We start from the raw sequence: 18659 nt of genomic DNA, 5'->3' as shown, positions 1-18659 counted from the left end.
TATACTAGCTGTAGTGCATCTTCTCAGTTGGCCGGTGTACACATTTTTTTTCTTTTTACAACCCTTGATTTGGGGTGGAGTCGGGGGCAACTGAATGGAGCTGAGCATTTACTGACTGGATGACCTTCCTGACACCTATGCGGAGTTCACAGCTGATATTTTCTCTTCGTGCCCTGATAGAGAAACAAATGTCACTATCTAGGATTGAACTATCTAGGATTGAATCTCAATCTTCCAAGTAGGAGGTGAGAGCCTTCACCTCTAGGCCACTGTGTCACTCATCTGATCTACACATATATTTTGAAAAAAATACATAATAGTAATTTGAATCATTTACTTTAAAACATTTGTACTCACATATTCTTTAAGGAATTTGCTATGTCAATTTTATTCACAAATTGTGTGGTAGGATACATTGAATTACAGGTGTCAGTGGTCATTTAGTAAACCTCAAACTCATGATCATAATACTAATCAATATACTTCAGTAACAAAAAGGGCATGGGAAGGTAAAGCTGTTATTTTGAGATTTCCATTTTTATTTGGTAGCACTCTGAAGATACTTAAGATATCTAGATGTTTAGTTCCCTGTCTTTTTCTTGGCAGATTGCCTGAAGCAGGTCATTGAAGATGGCCAGTAAGCAAGGGTACAGTTGTCTCTCAGATGGCTCTCTGGATATTCCAATATCTAGCCCTGAAGGCACCCCGAGTCTCAGTCCTCATAGTCCAGGACTATGTCTTATATCTCCTCCAATTGCAGAATCTCACTGGCTGAGCAATGCTCAACCACAGCCTGAGACTCCATCAGAAATGAACATCACTTTAGAAAAGTTGCTTGCTCCAATAACTGAAAAATTGAAATATTTGCTGAAGAAAGCAGAGGACTTCCAGACTTACCTTCTGTACAGGTGGGTTAAGATAAGGAAATATTAGCAGCTTTTTGACAGCATGATGCTGAAACTTGACTTTAATTATTTTAACATGGCCAAGGATAATATAATATCTAAAGCAGCAGTGCCCAGCACATGTCTGCACCAGCCAACCTTGGCTGATTTCAAAAATCTTAACAGGATTGTGTAATACCTAGATAGAAGCCACCAGGAAATTCCACAGCTGTAGAATTCTAGCAATTGAAAAGTGAAAATAAATATGAATGCAAAAATACTTTCACTTTATTACCAAAGCAAACTATATGAACATAACCATTAGGAAGTGAGCTCAACTTCAGTGAGTTTTGAAGATACTACAGGGGGGAAATTAATTAAATGATCAAAAATTTCTGAAACCCAAATGTTAACAAAACAACTTAAATAAACAATAATAAAATGGCTTTTTATTCCTCCATCAAAAGCAAAAGATTAATAGAACCATTTTGAGATGGAAATGATTTCAATTCAGACTTCTGGGCTCGAATCTTTCTATTGTAAAAGTGTGCATTTTGTCTCAAGCTTCAGGTTGTTGATCTTGGAATTCAGATGAAGAATAAAATAAATCTCACAAAGTGAAATCTGGCTATGAAATGGTTTCTGTGGGCATCTCACAATAACAAGCAACCCAATAGAAAATATGACAGATGCAAAAGCAAAAGACAAATGGAAATCAGCCAATCCACCCCAAAGAGGGAGCTAAAAGTTTGATATGCTGGACAGTGTTATAGGTGCTTTTGAATGATTGCTAGTTGGATTTTTGCTTGGTTTCCCTCTGTATCTTTGTCTTATTTACTATAGGTCTTATTTCTTGGCCAATGTCTTATATTTCACTCTAACTACTTATGTATTACTATTGCCATGTCTATTTTCCCCATTAGGTTACTTCTATTCCAGTGTTCTTAGTTCTACAGCTACACTTCTACCGTATTACTTTGCACTTCTGTACAATATCTATCTTCTATATCTCCATATTGCTACACAACTATATCTACTTATTGATGTAGTTCATACTTCTCTATTGCATGGCAATGTTTTGGTTGTTCTTTTCAGGAGAGCTGCTGTTGTATTGGCAATTCCACTCCGAAGGAGTGGAAGGAAGGAACACAACTGCTTTCAATCTGCCCAGCAGCTCTTCTCTTGCAGACAGGAAGGAGAAATGCAATAAGTCCCGAAGGCTTTTCCTCTGTGTAGAGCTTATTTTTGAAACAGCAATTTCTGAGATTGTTTGAACATGGTTTGCTAACTTCAGTAAATATCATATGACTGATCAGAAGATCTTGGACTTCTTGTGAGCTTGTTCGGTATGCATTTCTTCCTCCATGATGTTTCTTTAATTTAATCCCCAGTTTATGATATAAGAATAAGTCATCCTTTGCTGTAAAACATTTTTGCGCTTACTCCAACACTATCCAAGGGTAGTCTCAAGACACTTAAACTTCTATCATCCATTAACTTGGAGGAGATCAGGTCACAAGCAGCAACAGTGAATCCAGGTAATAAAGGCAAGAGGTAGATTAGCAATGAAGGTAGCAAATTTCTTGCTGATATACAGGTGCATCCATGGGGGTAGGTAAAAGAAAATCAAGATGGTGATGCAACTATGTAATCTAAGTCCTGTCTCTTTCTTATGTATCTGTCTCATATATTTTATAAAGGGCTGGCTGACTTTAATGACACTATTGTGACGTCTAACATACCATAACTGTTTTGATAATCCCCTCCCCACAACATGACAGCTGGTGTAGTTTCTTACCAAATCAAGGGCATTAAAAAGTAGTTCAACAGAGCAAAAAGGCCTATGTCTTCAAAATTAATTAGGAAAAAAATATCTGTATCTACCTTATGCCTGTTCTAGGTTAATCTGGATGAAACTCAGATATAACCATTCTTTATGTTTGGGTATCTGTCATGATTTGAATATGAGGTGGCACAGTGGTTAAATGCAGCACTGCAGTTCTGCAGTTCAGCTGTTCAAATCTCACCGGCTCAGGGTTGACTCAGCCTTCCATCCTTCCGAGGTGGGTAAAATGAGGACCCAGATTGTTGTTGGGGGCAATATGCTGACTCTGTAAACCACTTAGAGAGGGCTGAAATCCCTATGAAGCGGTATATAAGTCTAACTGCTATTGCTATTGCTCTTGCTAATATTTGGTTTCTGACTAGTAATACAGAAGAGAGCCCTTAATAAAGCCAAGTCATCCATTACTTTTTATTTTGTCCCAGTGTTTTTTCCTATTTTTAGACCCCTTCTTCAGAATAGGATAAATCATGAATTGAACATGCTAAACTCTGTTTTTCTAAAAATCTTTTAAAAATTATTGTTATAGTTATGGTTTGTTTCAAAGAGCAATATCAAAAAGCATGGGAAGGCATTGAATAAGGTAATGCAGGAATTCAGATATGAGAGAATTTCTGTATTCTTTTTCCCATTAGGATAGTATGTAAGGCACTTCATTCCTGATTCCTTGCTGATTTCCAGTAGGCATCCTGGTGGCCAAAGGCAGCAATATCGATAGATTCTTCTACCAAGCTCTTTGCCATATCTCAGTTAAAAAGAGGAATCTTCCAGATTTTGAACCCAGGCTGCAGTTATTGCTACGGTATCATATATATGCCCCAAGTGTGTGTGTAGTAGCACTAGTAAGTGTGTCACAGAATAGTGCTGAGCAGGGAGTAAAGGCAGGGGCTCTCCTTGACGTTAGTGCTCTCCTATTTTCAGCAGAGACAGAATGCAGAAGGAACAGTTTGCCAAAGCCATGCCCACCTTTTTGCAGATGTGCCAGCCATATTTCCACTATTTGGAATCAACAGCACGCAGCTGCACACCTTATTTAAGACCTCCACAGGAGCCAGTCCGGAAAAGAGTGAGTGTTTCCATTGAAGCCCTTGGTCCTATTCCATCCAGCTGGGTTGTGGGGGGGAGAGCAGAGAAAACTACTCTTGTTTGCATCTTTGTGGCACTAACTCGAGAATGACAAGAGGGGAGGAGAAATACATTCCAGAATAGAAAAACTCTTCAAAGTTCTTATATCTTTAGTTTGTGGAGGGTAATTGAGATTCATTCCAGATTCGTTTCAGTGATACTGTACCTATAATCAGATGCTCCTTGTGTGCACAACCAAAATTACAATGTCATTTCAACTTTTATCTATCAAAGTATTTATCATTTTTGTCATTGTTCTACATTTGTCTTTCATAAAGAAATATCTCTTAAACGTAAAAGACACAATCTCTATCTTAAAGAAATTATATAAATATATTAGGAGGGAACATTTTGAGATAAATTGGATAAAACAAATAAAGTGACACTAAACTGAGCAGCTAGATGTAACAGGATCATTGATAAGCATAATGTGTCACTTCTTCCCCAGTTTCCAATATTTCCAAAGTTATTCAATCGATACATGCAATCATATCCATATCTTCCAACCTACAAGTGTTGAAAATGTGCAGAGATTACTATGAGCATTCAGTGTTGTCTTCAGCCAATCAGTAGGGAAATACAAAGAGCATTGTTCAATCAATGTTCCATCCCTTACATCGCATTGGGCCTTAGACTAACAAGAACCCTGCCCTCTCCTTTGCCACTGAAAAAGGAAATAATTTGCTACCATCCCTCCCCAAATCTATGTTAGTATCAGGGAAAGTGGTATTAAGGAAGGTAATTTGTAAATACACACACGCACACAAAAAACCCTTTTTTTACATTTAGCAGTCTCCAGAGATGGCATGATAACAAATTGATATGGGGAATACAGGAAATGATAAATCTAGAAGTCCCCACTGACTATACAGGGCTGCGCTTTTCTTTGGTTTTCTAAACAGAAAGAAAAACAAACGTATAGTGGAGCAGGGCTGGGACTTTTCTCTCAAAACCAGACAATACTGTTCAAATTTGGAGCTGATTCTGAATTAGCAAAAACACTCCGTGTGAAAATGCTCCAGGTTAGATGGAGAAGATTACACATGCCTCTCAGTGTAGGGGTGTTAGATTCCCAGATCCATAAAAGGCAGATATATTCAGACGACTACATATGACCATTTCCACAAAATACACCCATTGTTGCCTCTTAGTTATTATTCAGCATACAGCCCAATATTTAGATCTCCTCCTTCATCATTTTATTGCTGCAGAAAGTCTACACTTTCCTCAGAAACCTGCTGCATTTCTCACATCATTCTAATAACTCAGGGTTTTGCAATGTTTCAGTTGTCCTTAAAGGTGATCTTTCTGTCTTTCTTTTCTAGAGGAGTATTTTCTTACCATTTCTTCATCCCTCCCATTATTGTTTTTCCTCCATACCCCCATACCCCAGCAAGTCTCCCTCATATCATTTCTGCACTGCAGGGGGTCTACAGTATGGGGTGCTTCCTTATTCAAAGAATTGCTTGACAATGCCAAAGGATGGTTCACAGTTCATGCGCTCACACTTCCCTCCTTCTTCCGTTTTTTAGAGGACAACTTTGAAATACTTGGCCAAGTTCTTGAGCAGCAAAAGATGAGAACTAGACAGATCCCGTGTGTGTGTGTGTGTGTGTGTGTGTGTGTGTGTGTAGAGGAAACAAACTACTATAAAGGATTATCCTCCTTTCTGGAAGAGAGGTGAAAGAGGAGTTTGGATTTACAAATCTGAACCATTGCACATTCAGATAAATAAATTTCCTGCCATTTTTTAAACTGGAAATGCTCTAGGTTTCTCTACCTACAGCTGGGCACAGAACTTAGCAACATGCCTATAGGGTGACATCCTTATACTAATCCAATGCCATGTGTTCCTCTATAAGCAATGCTCCTTAATATGTGTTGCTTGCCTGTAGAAAACCAAAAATAGGCTTTTATTCACAGACTGGTTATTTGGATCATGATATCCTCCATCTGTAACCCGCCTCCTTTCTACCACCACTTTTCTTTTTACTACAGCGTAAGCAATGGAAGCTCTGTGGCAGAACAGAAAAAGGAGGAGACACATTTCTTTCTCACTTTTGGTAGTGAACTGATTGTTGGTTGAAAGCAGTGCTTTTTCCTCTTGCTGAGAGGGAAGGAGGCAGTAAGGAATACCCCAGCCTTAGTGTTTATCTTAGATTTCAGATATGAGGAATTTGGTTGTAACACCTCCCACCAACCACCCACCCCATGAAGCCTCAAATCATATTTTAACTAATGGGACAATAGAATTGAGTTAGCAGAGTAAATATTGGGGATTAGCCTGGTCTCAAGGATTTGCCTGATATTGTTCAAGACCTCGGTTTTTATCTTCCAATTTCAAAACATTTGTTCTTCCATTTGTCACAGCTTCTGGAAATTTCTCAGCAATTGGCTTGCCAGCTTGAGCAACTGGTTCTGATGTACGCTTCCTTCAGCTTTGTTTCTCTTGAAGATACAGACCCATTCAGGTACAAAGCACTCATGAGGGAAAGGTTAGCTCTATGTGTGATTTATTTCTTTATTTCAATTTGTATAGCTGTCCATTTTGTTTATGTGATTCTGGGCAGCATACAAGTTAAAACAGTAGCAGCAAATATTCATATATATATATATAAAAATTAAAACAAAAACTGTTAAAACAAATTAGCCAATGCAAGATGATGCAAGGTTAGACAAATGTTTCAGAATTATCTTTGCTAATCATTCAACTGTGTAGAATTGGAGAAAATGTTCTTCCAAATAAAGCCAATATTTGGTATGTCCCATAAAGCACACGTTTATGGTGTGTTTTTGCTCTCTCAAGTATCCCTAGACCAGTGATGGTAAACTTTTTCAGCACCAAGTGCCGAAAAGGGAGCATGCACACGGGCGGCCTTGAGTGCCAAAAGGGACCACTTTGCATACACGGGCGCCCTTCAAGCATGTGCACATGCTCATCTGGGCCACGATCAGGAAGAGGAGCTGTCCAGGGGGCATGGGCGCACTGGATAATGTACTTCTGGTTTTCGGCGCACACATGCACTCCAGCAAGCAACTCTTCCGGTTACTGCCACATATGTGCATGTGCCTATTAGCTGGACGTGCATGCTCACGCCGGAAAAAGGAAGACCAACTCTTCCGGTTTCTGGCACTGCAGCACCCACAAAGGCCAGCTGATCATCGCGTGCACATGCACACCAGAAACCCAGAAGAGGAATGGGCGACGCCACCTGTGCCACTTCAGGCACGTATGCCATAGGTTTGCCATCACAGTCCTAGACTGTTAACAGACAGAAAATTGAGTAGCTTTTTAAAGTTCGCCTAAAGAGCCTGTTTAAAAAAGTCTAAATCTAGGACGATCCTATCCCATTTTCAGGAATACTGAAAGGAAGCCTAAGGTTCCATTATGTTTTGATAACTTAGGCTCACATTGATAATTTTTCTTCAAAAGTTACTGATTTATTTATTTTTGTCCAAGAAAGAGGAAATTGCTCTTGGTTTCGAATCTGCTCTGTTGCCTCAACTTTCTTCTTACTTACATGCACAAACATATCTGTCACTCCATATTTGTCTCAAAATCTCCACCAGCGTATCATGTTTCTTCTGTGGGAAATTTTGGATGAATGAGACTTGGCAAGTTTCCATCTTTCGCTACTGCATCTCAGCACCGTACACAGCTGCTCATATTCCCCACAATCTTTATAAGAAGATGCGCTGGAACCTGGACATCTTGGAGGGGTCTGCTGCTCGGAATCAAACCCTCCGGACAGAATAGTGAGTTGCTGGAGATACTGAGGAGATTTATTTTATTTTTATTTATTTATTAAATTTATATGCTACCCACCTCACGGATAGGGCTACTTTGGGTGGGTTACAAACAATAAAAATATAAATATACGAGCAATTAAAGTTCAAAAAGCTATATAAAATAACTAGAACCAAGACATGAGATCTTCATCTTCCCATCAATTATGTCCAGTGGTGAGCACCTCCTCAAGGCCCTTTGCCAAGCCAACTGGCAAAACCAGATTTTGATACTCTTCTGGAAGGCTTAAAGAGTGGGAACAGTTTTTGTCTCTTATGGTAGAATGTTAGGATCCCAGCAGAAAGGCTCTTCTCTTTGAGCCCACTAGCCAGGATTGTTTAGCAGGTGGGGTCTGTGATAGGCTCCTTCCACTGGAGTGAATAGGGTTGGCAAGTCCCACTGGGGAAAAGTAGCTCCTCAGATACCCTGGACCCATGCTTTAAAGGTAAAAACTAATACCTTGAATTGGATCCAGAAGTAAACTGCAGCTGATGCCACAGTGGTATTGTATGTGCCACCTTAGGGCCCATAGAGCTATCTGCGCTGCTGCATTTCAGACTAGTTGTAGCTTCCAAATAGTCTTTAAGGGTAGCCTCATGTAGAATGCATTACAGCAATCCAACTGAGAGATGGCCAGGGCATGAGTGACTTGCACAGATTCAGATAAAGGTGTGACTGGTTCACAATATGAAGTTGTGCAAGTGTCCTTATAGACATGATTGCCATGTGAATTTTGAGCGGAAGGCATGACTGTAGGAGAATCCCCAGGTTGTACACCAGGTCTGGCTGGGAGAGTGCAATCCCATCCAGAACTAAAGATGATAAACAACCAGATCCCAAGGCCCCTTGAACCCACAACACTCCATCTTAACCAGAGTTCAGTTGTAGCCTGTTGTCCCCCATTCAGACTCCCACAGCTTTCATGTGCTGTAAAATAGCAGCCACAGCATCACTTGGATCATTGGTAATGGAGATCCAGAGCTGAGTTATCATCTGCATACTGATATCTCATCCAATGATGTTGGATGATCTCATACAGCAGTGAATTACATGGGGAGAGTCGATATGACCTAGCTAGACAGATCATTTAAAAACACCTCTCCCTTTCTATACTTCTGTTGATGAAAGACTCCATGTTATATCAAAATAATTCATTGTTTGGTCTTAACTAATGTTTATTTCTTGAGTTTTCCAGAGGCTGTTTGATCAGCCAATCAATTCACTGCTTCCATGCAATCTTTGTGTTGTAGCTACTTCCTATGCTTCCGTGATACAGGAGATGAAACAACTGTGAAAATGCAGAAGCTTTGGTCCATAGGACGGTGGGTGCCTATAGATCCTGACAGTGAGCACAGTTCTGATGTACTATCCTGGTAGGTGTGCAGAACTAGGGATAGGCCATTGGCATAACACTTATACAGACTGACTTAATGTAATGGTGTAATGGTTAAGGCATCAGGCTAGAAACTGGGACAGTGTGAATTCTAGTCCCATTTTGAACAACTGGATTATCTGGGTCAGTCACTTTCTCTTGCCCTAGGAAGGAAACAATGACAAATTATTTCTGGAAAACCTTGCCAAGAAAACTGCAGGAACTTGTCCAGGCAGTTTCCAAAAATCTGACATGACTAAATTGAAGGGGGGGGGATTGCAAATAGTTTCTCAGTTGAAACTGTGGTTGGATTTGCTCATATATTGTGAGATTAAGGAGTTTTCATCATGTCTTCTGACTGCTAGTTGATGTTCATGGATGTGCTCTGCTAATCATCTGCCAGTAAGTCCTACATAATGACTGTTACAGTCCTTACATTGTATGTTGTAGATGACGCAATTCTTAGGCTACTGGATCTCTTGGTTTATTTACAATTTTTGAAGGGCATTGATTAATTTGTGTGCTTTTGTGATATGAAGTGGTTGTAGTATTCTGTTGGTTGTCTCCAAGATGTTTTTGATATGCAGGAGTGTTATCCTTTACAAACTGCTGCAACAGATTGTCTGATCAGGGACTTTTTGACAAAATTCCCTGAGCCTTCAGTTAGATTATGTTGTATAGGTGATCTGCTTCCTCTTACTGGCATACCGGGTAGCTTCAGTGAGTTTGTACTTACCTAAATAATATTCTTATACAACCTCTCTTGAGGGAATTGCTTTGGGTTGATGCTTTGGTTGAAGAATATTTAATTAGTATTGGTAGTGTTTCAAAATACTTTGTCAGACCTGCCCAAACATAGACTTTTAGGAAAGAAAGACCCTCAACTCCATTTGGTGAAGTGATACATTCTTTCACTACAATTAGGTGGTTGCAGCGAAAGTAAAACGAAATCTGAATATTCCCATGCAAAGGTTACACTTTCCCTCCTTTCCCCAGCCCTCCCCCACTTGACCAGTCCATCAGTGTCCAATAAGATGCCTTTATGATGTTTTGGGGGTGGCTTGGAGCTTGGCGCCTCCCAATGCACTTTCACATTCGATTCCCAAGCCATGTGTCCTTGGAGACTGGTTTATTCCCATTTTGTATCTCTGGTTCTTGTCAACATGTCTCCCCTCCTGCTGTTGTATAGTATACATTTGCTCTGGGCTAGGTTGAATTATTTTGTCCCTTTAATCTAGCATTGTTTTCTTTTGACTATCAGTGTTCATAACAATGATGGGAAGATATCTTTCCTATCAACTTGGGAAGGTTGGTTCAACTGGGATTGAATTAAAGCCATCCTGCATGTAGTTCACACTATGACCATAATGGAGTTTGGCCATTATGGTCATAATTTGTAACAATCATAAAGTGAGTCACCCATATGACTGACCTGATTTTACAACACTTTGTGCAGTGGTTATTGGTGAATGCTGCAGTTGTTAAGTAAACCAATTGTTTGCTATGGATGAGTTTTGTTGAAAACCAGAAATAAATGCTGGTTTTCAGCAACCACTTCATAAAACACAGTCATATGATTATGGGACACTGCAAATGGCCATAAACATGGTTGGGTTGCCAAGTGCTGGAAATGTAGTTACATAAATGTGTGTGTGGATGGCCATTAGATTATAGGTATCTCAAGGGAGATCCAGTATAACTTTAAATGGTCACTGACCAGTCATATGTGTTTCCCCAAAAATAAGACAGGGTCTTATTTTCTTTTGACCCCCAAAATAAGCACTTGACCTTATTTTTGGGGAGGTCTTATTATTTTTCAGGTGCAGGAGGCGGCGAGCGTGATCACCTCATGGCTGCTGGTGTGTTGCAATATTTCCGGGGAGGGCTTATTTTAGCACATGCGCTCAAAAGCCTGATTGGGCTTATTATCCAGGGAGGTCTTATTTGGGGGAAAATAGGGTACCTATATGAACAATTACCTCTTCTATTGCAGAAATATCTAAAGACTGCTATACATTTGCACTTAAATAATTGAGGTCCTAATCATTGATGGAAAATTAAAGTTTTGTATCCTGTTAAGTAATTGTGATACTGCAGCAGCATCACTTCTATCACTATACAAACATTTTATTTACATAGAATTTTCCTTAGGTATTCAAATACATTATCTCCGATCTCCAATATTGTTCTTAAAGGATAAACCTGATAAAACTATATAATAATGTACAACTGTGCTAGTCACTCGTGCATTTGTGAACCACGTTTGAAGGTGGAATAGACAGGCCATCATTCCATCATTGGAATGCTCCATCATTGCTACTTTCCCTTGGTAGCTATGTTCCTACCAAGATTATGTTCAGAAACAGTAATTTAACTATGTATATTAATGCTTCCAAATTTGTTAAAGGAAAACACACACAAACACACACACACAGAGATTTATATCTATTTAAGTTACAATTGAAATAGCTTGCATTGTCTTTGGCATTAATAAACATTCTAATGGGAAATTTTGAATAAGTATTCTACACCGGAAATTTAGAGTATTGCATACCACAACACTATTGCAATTTTATTCTAAAACACTTTCCTATTTTTATAATGTGGGATGTACTTGAAATGCGTGGGATAAAATTGATTCTCTGTGTGAGTGTGCTGAAACTTCACACTCATTTTTATTGTGGTAAAAACAAATGTAGATGATGCCATCTGCTTGATTCAATATTATGACTGAATTCAATACTGTGACTGGTGACTGACTGTGAACAATAAGCACTTTCTGAAAAACATATACAAAGAAGCACTTCTGAAGATTCAAACACAAAATGTAAAAAGATCAATACTGACTCTATACCTATCTCTAGGAAAAGATAGTTTTATAATAGATACCTGATGGTTCCAGAGAACACTTTATCTATATAGATATTCTGTTGCCTCCAAAAGGATGGTAGTTTTCCAAGTGTAAAGCGCCTGTGCTTTCTATCTTATTTTTCCATTATTATTATTCCACTTACTTTAAAAAAAACTGGGAATATTGTGTTAGTACAACTGTAAAGAACAGGCAGCCATCTGAAAGTACTGATATGGAAGAAATCCACACATTCATTACAGTTCATTTGCTCTATGTCTCTTGCTTTTCAAATTTCTTTGACTTTTGAGACATAGTGTTAAACATAGATACAAAAATAAGACAGGCTGCTCATCCAAATATCTTGTATTAGAAAAAAATGAGAAAACAGAATAGGACAAATGCATGATTGAATAGAATGTAAACTGATTTTCATCTGAATATACCCAGCTTTTGAAAAGACAAATATGCAACATAACTTCGTGCCAGATAATACTTACCATGTACTTCTAAAGCATTCTACAGGAATGCCCTAAGAATGCTTAATTATTAAACAAGGGAACTCCAAGGGAACTCCAATCTCCAGAGTACTTACCTGGGTAGGATGGAGGCTATAAAAATCACCTCTGACTTCTCCCTTTTTCTTCACACAGGGTGTTGTGTCACCAGCCCACAGGCGATTATCAGCAGCTCCTAACAATTGGATTTGAAGAACCTTCTCACACCTTAGCTACAGACCTCTTAGTGCAGATGCTACACGCTCAGAGTTCTGGTCTTCTTAATCGGGAGTCATCCTGCTGGGTGGGCCCAGGAGAACAGGTGCAGTAAAATGTACATCCCCTTCATGTGCACCATAATGTGTATTTCATGTATACACATTATCAGCATCACCAATAGCACATTATCAAGAGCATTATTCCAGATGCCAGTGTTTTGACACCACAGTCAAAAGAGCATATGTGTTTTGTATTACAAGTATGGAAATATTTAGAGTTTGGCAACTTTGTTTTGACATAGAAAAAAAGCATTATTTTTTATTTCACATCCCATTTTAATTTCCTTAGATATATTTCTGAAACTATCTAGGAAAGATATGAGAGAATTTGTTTTAAGTTATAACAGTTTCTTGAATATTACAACTCATATCAATTCCAATGTATTTTGAGACTATTCCTTCATATTATTTAAGGCTGTAGATGTTAAGAACTGATACATAATATATCTGGGAGATCAGGCTGTGGAAAGGTATACTTCAACTTCAGTTCTAATTATTTATTTATTGACTCATTTTTTTCAATGTTTAAGATAACACACAAATAACAAAACTGAAACATTTAAATATAAAAATTTAAAATCCCACTTAAAAACAACATAACACAAGCTATTAAATTTAGTAAACAAACAAGCAGTAAGATTGGCAGTACAGAAGTTAGGCCTTCTACCAGACAAAACATTTGACAGGCCATGAAAAGCTTTCCTATCCTGTGTGAGATTACTTCTTGTAATGTCACACAGGATAGGATAATAATGGGATCGTGAATGGGATATCTTGCCTATTTTGAAATGGTGACAAGCTATATATTTCCATGGGTTCATTATGATAATTATTCTAAATGTTACAGTGCTAGATATTATGCTACATTTCACTTTTTTTAAAAAAAAAACACCTTGTTTCAGAACAAATGATAAACTACAATAATTTAGTTTAGGGGAAAAAAAACAATACAAGGAAATAAAAGGAATGTTTGGCAATTATTTTTTTTAAAGCAGATGCTAACACCATGTGTTTGGAAATGTAGTGGCTGACTTCGCAAAACTAGGCTGGATATAGTCTTGTTTTACTCTACCTGCAGAATAATGGCTGGAATTCATTTGGAAGAACTTTATGTTCGTACGTAAGAAATTTGGAACTCAGAAATGTGGCCTGAAATTTAACTGCAACCAAAGGAATCCTCCTATGAGAAATAACAGGTCCTCACATATGGTATAATTTTTCACAGGGTACATAATAGGGATAGCTTGTGTCCTGTTATGTATGAGGAAACTGCTGCCTTTAAAACATAGATCAGAGTTAAAACATGAAGAAAAAAGTTAAGCAAGAATGCAGAATTGGAAGGGCACCTGTTATAAAGCAAAACTGAAATAAAAAAAGGAACCCTGCCATCTAGTGGCCTAAATATTTATTTCAAAGATCAGCCATACTGGTGTATTGTTTTTGCAAGTCTGTGGAACAGGATGTACACAAACATTGCGATGTTTTTGCTTTGTGAAACTATGCAACAAAATGTACCCAAATGTAAATAACAGAAATGAAAATAAAGAATGATGGTAAACACATATAAGAAAAGATTTATTTTTTATTTTGCATCACAGAATAAAAACAATACAAACTTTTTAAAAAGTCCAACAAACGCAAATATATTGGAAAATGACAATAATTAAAAAAAATACATTTTAAACATTCATGTTCAATACGACTGTATACAATGACATTTGTATTATCAAAACTAACCTATTAAGAAAACGTTAATAGAGATAATAAATGATAATCAAATTACTTGAATTTTTCCACTATAATTTTCCACAGTGATTCATTGTAATAATTTTTCAGCAAAACAATGTTCTATGGTTTTCAATATCATTGTTCCAATAAAAGATTTCAGTATCTCTACATTTTACAATAAAAATAAAGCAGGTAGTAAGAAAAAATGAATTAATTTCTTAGGTGGATTGATTTACATGTATTATAAAATATAGATAGTAAACCAACCTCAGGATTTAGTATTGAAGATAATTGACTTATTGTTTATTCTTCCAAATCTTTCAAATTATCCTGTTAGCCAAAACATTGACTAACAGGATAATAATGCAATGTTAGCAAGACATATCACCTACAAATTATTTTTATGGTAAACAACCTATATGATCCCTTGATTATCATTTCAGAGATATTTCTTACCAGATTTCTCAAAGCCTTCAACATTGGCAGAGCTTCTAATGTACTGCCTTCATTGGAAAAATTCTTAAAAATTCAGAGAGATACTCAGAGATATATTTGCCTGTAAAATAACCTATGTTGAACTCTTTAGCAGTTAAAAATAAGCAATTAACCACAAAACAAATTCTGTATTTAAGTCATATAATCTTTTACATTTATGTCAAAATGTTTTATAAAATTTGCCAAATTTCAATTCCATGGGAGACATAGGTTCCAGATTTTGCATGCGTTTGTAAATTAGCCCATTTGAGGTACCTTCAAAAATTTTGGCCCTATGATACAACATTTCAGCCAGGTAAAGGTCATACCCTGATAAACAGTTTAAATAACATATAGATTCATGGGGACTTGCTGAAATAATTTACTGTAAAAGGAATTTGTTTGCCACAAGAAAGTCTGATGAGATTCATTAGGTTTTGTACCCAAATTATCCTGCATATTTTAGACTAGGGCTGTCAAACTCCCTCCCCCCCCCTCCGGCCCCGGATACATCATGTGCTGGCCATGCCCATGCCCGGTTTAGCAAAGGGGCGAAAAAGTTCTGATATGTCATGTGACAACATGAGTTTGACATCCCTACTTTAGACTCTCAAAAGCAGCCTAAGATTTTGATATTACATTTTTGACAGTTCTTTATTATATATGTATATTTAAAATATTACTAATAACCCTTACTGATATAATTTGTATCATATACTTTGTTCAATTGAAACCAGATTGATGCTTCTTAGCAGCACTTTTACAAAATATATTCAGGTTTACAATTAAATCCCTAATTCTATAAAATCATCTTTCTTACCATGCCTTATATGCTTAACCTGCAGTGATTAAAATGAGAGAGAAAGTCAGGAGTCAAAAGTTTCCAGTTTCTCCAAACTTGAATATTGATTTGAAAAGAGATGGATATATTAAAACTGGCAGAATTATTCACTGCCTGAGGGAATACAAAACTTGCATCAGACGGAGACAAGGTCATGATCGTTTTTGTATAGCTTTTCTTTTTGAAGTTTCAAGGCTAGATTGCTGGAAGAATTTTAGAACCTTTTCAAGCTGAGAACTTTCATTTGTTAGACTGAACGCGTTATGTTTTTATGTGTTTTTATACTCTTTAAAAAAGCCATAAGCTCCTGACATGCTGTAGGATGTCGTGTTGCAGAGCTGTTAAAATTATAAAGCTAGTATCAGTAAAAGCAAGGAGCATGTTTTCATTTCTCTGTTAGTAACTCTAAAGATAAATTCATGCTTTTGAATTTAGATTTAGAAATTGAAATTGCATTGAGATATTGATTGCTATTACAAGTACCTAGGCATGGTAAAAAGTCAAGTGTTGTATAGTTGCCCAAGTTCTTTCAAGCATTTTAAAGTCATGAAATACTAAAAAGTTTCCAGAGTTTTAAGTGGTAGGCATGTGCTGTCACACTCTTTCCCATATAGGACACATATTTCATTCACATCAAGAAGTGTAGGGTTCTTAACCTGGGCCCAAAAACCCCTTGGGGAGAGTCTGGATAGAATTCAGGGAATCTATGAATTTAGGTTGGAAAATAACTTTATTTTCACCTGTATTACTATATTATATCTATTTTTATATTTCGATAGCTGTATTTGAACATAACTGGTGTTTGTAGGTTTTACAAGACTCTAAAAGTGGTCCATCACACAAAAAAGGATAAGAACTCTTGAAATAACGTAATACGTTTCAGCATCATATTGACATATTGATAGATTTCTAAATTACTTAAATAAGCACTATTATAGAAAGCTGAGTTAAGCAACCTTCTGAGAATAGAACCTTCTATAAGTTATTGATTTGTTTGAATAGAATGTGAGTACACAAAGATACAAAATGCAAGTCATTGACCACAATAATTCCACAGAGAAGATACACCACCCATGATTTTCTAATTCATCAAGCAGAACACATTCAATGATGGCACAAAACTAGAGGGTTTTGATGGAATACAGAAGTTCCATAAATCCATATTCTTATTGCCATTTTGGGGTTGTTGGAAGAAATGTCCTTCTGGGTTCAGTTCCAAGTGGGGGAAGAGACACTGGAAACATGGAGGTTGCTTGGAAAGATGGTTTTAATGGTGGACAGGACCACATGGTTTGAGGTCCTGGGGAAAAAGGTGATCACAGGCTTCAAGATGTTGGGTGAAGAAGGAAGCGAGATGCTGAAAGTTCATGGTTTTATACCCTCTCGGGCCTTTGATCTTGATCTTGTATTCTGATTGGTTGTCAGACTCCCATGGAGCCATGCAAGGGCAACTCTCTAGACTGTTTTGAGTCCAAGTTTGGTTGAGCATTGCTTCTTCCCTAATGCCCTGTGGTGCAATGGGTAAAGGGCTAATACTATCATGCCTTTATCCCATCACCCTGGAGCTGAAGGGGGGTGGGGGATCTTTGCTATAAACTGGCTGAGGCATTTTAATGACCCATTGACAAAGGTGAGTCTGTTTCCTACCCAGGGAAATATAATATTCTGCCTTTTTCAATATTTCCCAGGATATTTCATTTTTCTAGGAGAGGGGTGGGCTTTAACTTCATACAGGAGAAACTGTATTTTTGAAAAATGCCTTAAGTGGTCAACTAGCCAAACTGTGCAAACATCCCACTTACAGAAGAGATTTTCAATAAGATCCAAACCATCCAACAGCAACACATTTTGATCCATTTGAAACGCCACACAACAGTTTTCCTTGCTTAAGGAGCAGCAGGACAAGGTACTCAAGGTCATTTTGAGTCTTATTGAAGCAAGGTACACTTCTGCTGCATGACCAGTGAGCTGGATGATCTGGCTCTTGGGGAATTCATCACTCCGATTTAAAAAATGCTACCCATTGCCACATTTCACTGGGAACAGCTAAAAGATTGAATCTGATAACATCAGTCTGTTTGTACAAATTGGCTGTTTGAGAAGTAGGTGTTTGTCATTTTCAAAAACACATGTTTTTATCCAAAACAATACAGAAATCTATATTGTATTCCTACATCTAGCTGTATGTATGGCTGGTAAATGTGGCAAATTTGGCTCTGGCCAAGATGTGGCTATCTGGACTATATTCTAAATATAGCTGCTTTTGCCTGTCCATCAAAGTTGTGAATCTTCTTCCTGCCTCAAAGTCTTTTAGTTTATATAACTGAGATGTATTTAATTTATTTGACTGAATGCGGGTGTTTTAAGACTATTAGCTTTGATCAACTACAGAGAATAGAATCAGTTCCCGATCATAATCTGCGGGCAATCCAAATATTCCGGTCCTGCGCAGGTATTTGGGAGTATGGCTGGCGGTGAAATAGATGCTCCAGGAAGTTCTGCATTATTCTGGAGGGCTTGAGGAGTTTAGGGTTATAATCCTGAAACTCTTCCACTTTATTTAAAAGGTAAGCATTACAACTCCAGGTTTTAATTTATCTCAATCCCAGCCCACTCTCTTGCATCAATAGCAGTTAACAGAAATGCATTCTGACGCATTCCGTTCCTTATGATTGCCTATCTTTTAAAATCCTTTCTTCCTCGAGACAGTTCGGGTTAACATCGTTACCTTAGTAATTATTATTTACGCATAATACTAAGGAAAACAAATTCTCATTCCTGAACATAAAAGCAATCGAGGAATACATCTGCCCGCACCCAAAATGGCGAGCAGTCCCTCCTTCCTTTTCACCACCATACACTCGCTAGAGAAACTTCAGCTGCCCCGACTTCCCTTTCCCACTGTCGGCAGCCATTTTTTTTCTCTGTAAACCGCGGGAGTTGAACGACCGGAAGGAGCCGGCACGCATCCTTCCAATCCAA

General features: G+C 37.7%; 1 protein-coding gene across 1 annotated transcript; it reads left to right on the top strand.

Moving 5' to 3' along the window:
• Window positions 1–501: 501 nt before the first annotated feature.
• CUNH19orf67 (chromosome unknown C19orf67 homolog) lies at window positions 502–14143 on the top strand. The gene is made up of 7 exons (XM_087708241.1): window positions 502–509; window positions 621–908; window positions 3649–3793; window positions 6223–6323; window positions 7423–7608; window positions 8890–9012; window positions 12513–14143. The coding sequence occupies exons 1-7, from the start codon at window positions 502–504 to the stop codon at window positions 12685–12687; spliced, it is 1026 nt and encodes a 341-aa protein (XP_087564367.1). The 3' UTR covers window positions 12688–14143.
• The last annotated feature ends 4516 nt before the right edge of the window (window positions 14144–18659 follow it).

This window comes from Thamnophis sirtalis, unplaced genomic scaffold (genome assembly GCF_051295495.1).
Source record: "Thamnophis sirtalis isolate CommonGarterSnake01/CBP01778 unplaced genomic scaffold, rThaSir2_p1.2 scaffold_3, whole genome shotgun sequence".
NCBI classification, from domain to species: Eukaryota; Metazoa; Chordata; class Lepidosauria; order Squamata; family Natricidae; genus Thamnophis; species Thamnophis sirtalis.
This window is presented reverse-complemented; position numbering and strand designations above follow the sequence as displayed.

Excerpts from the sequence above, each read along its gene's own strand:
- CUNH19orf67 (XM_087708241.1), top strand. Across the intron at positions 7,609-8,889 it reads CAAACCCTCCGGACAGAATA|CTACTTCCTATGCTTCCGTG; the intron begins GTGAGTTGCTGG and ends TTTGTGTTGTAG. Across the intron at positions 9,013-12,512 it reads AGTTCTGATGTACTATCCTG|GGTGTTGTGTCACCAGCCCA; the intron begins GTAGGTGTGCAG and ends TTCTTCACACAG.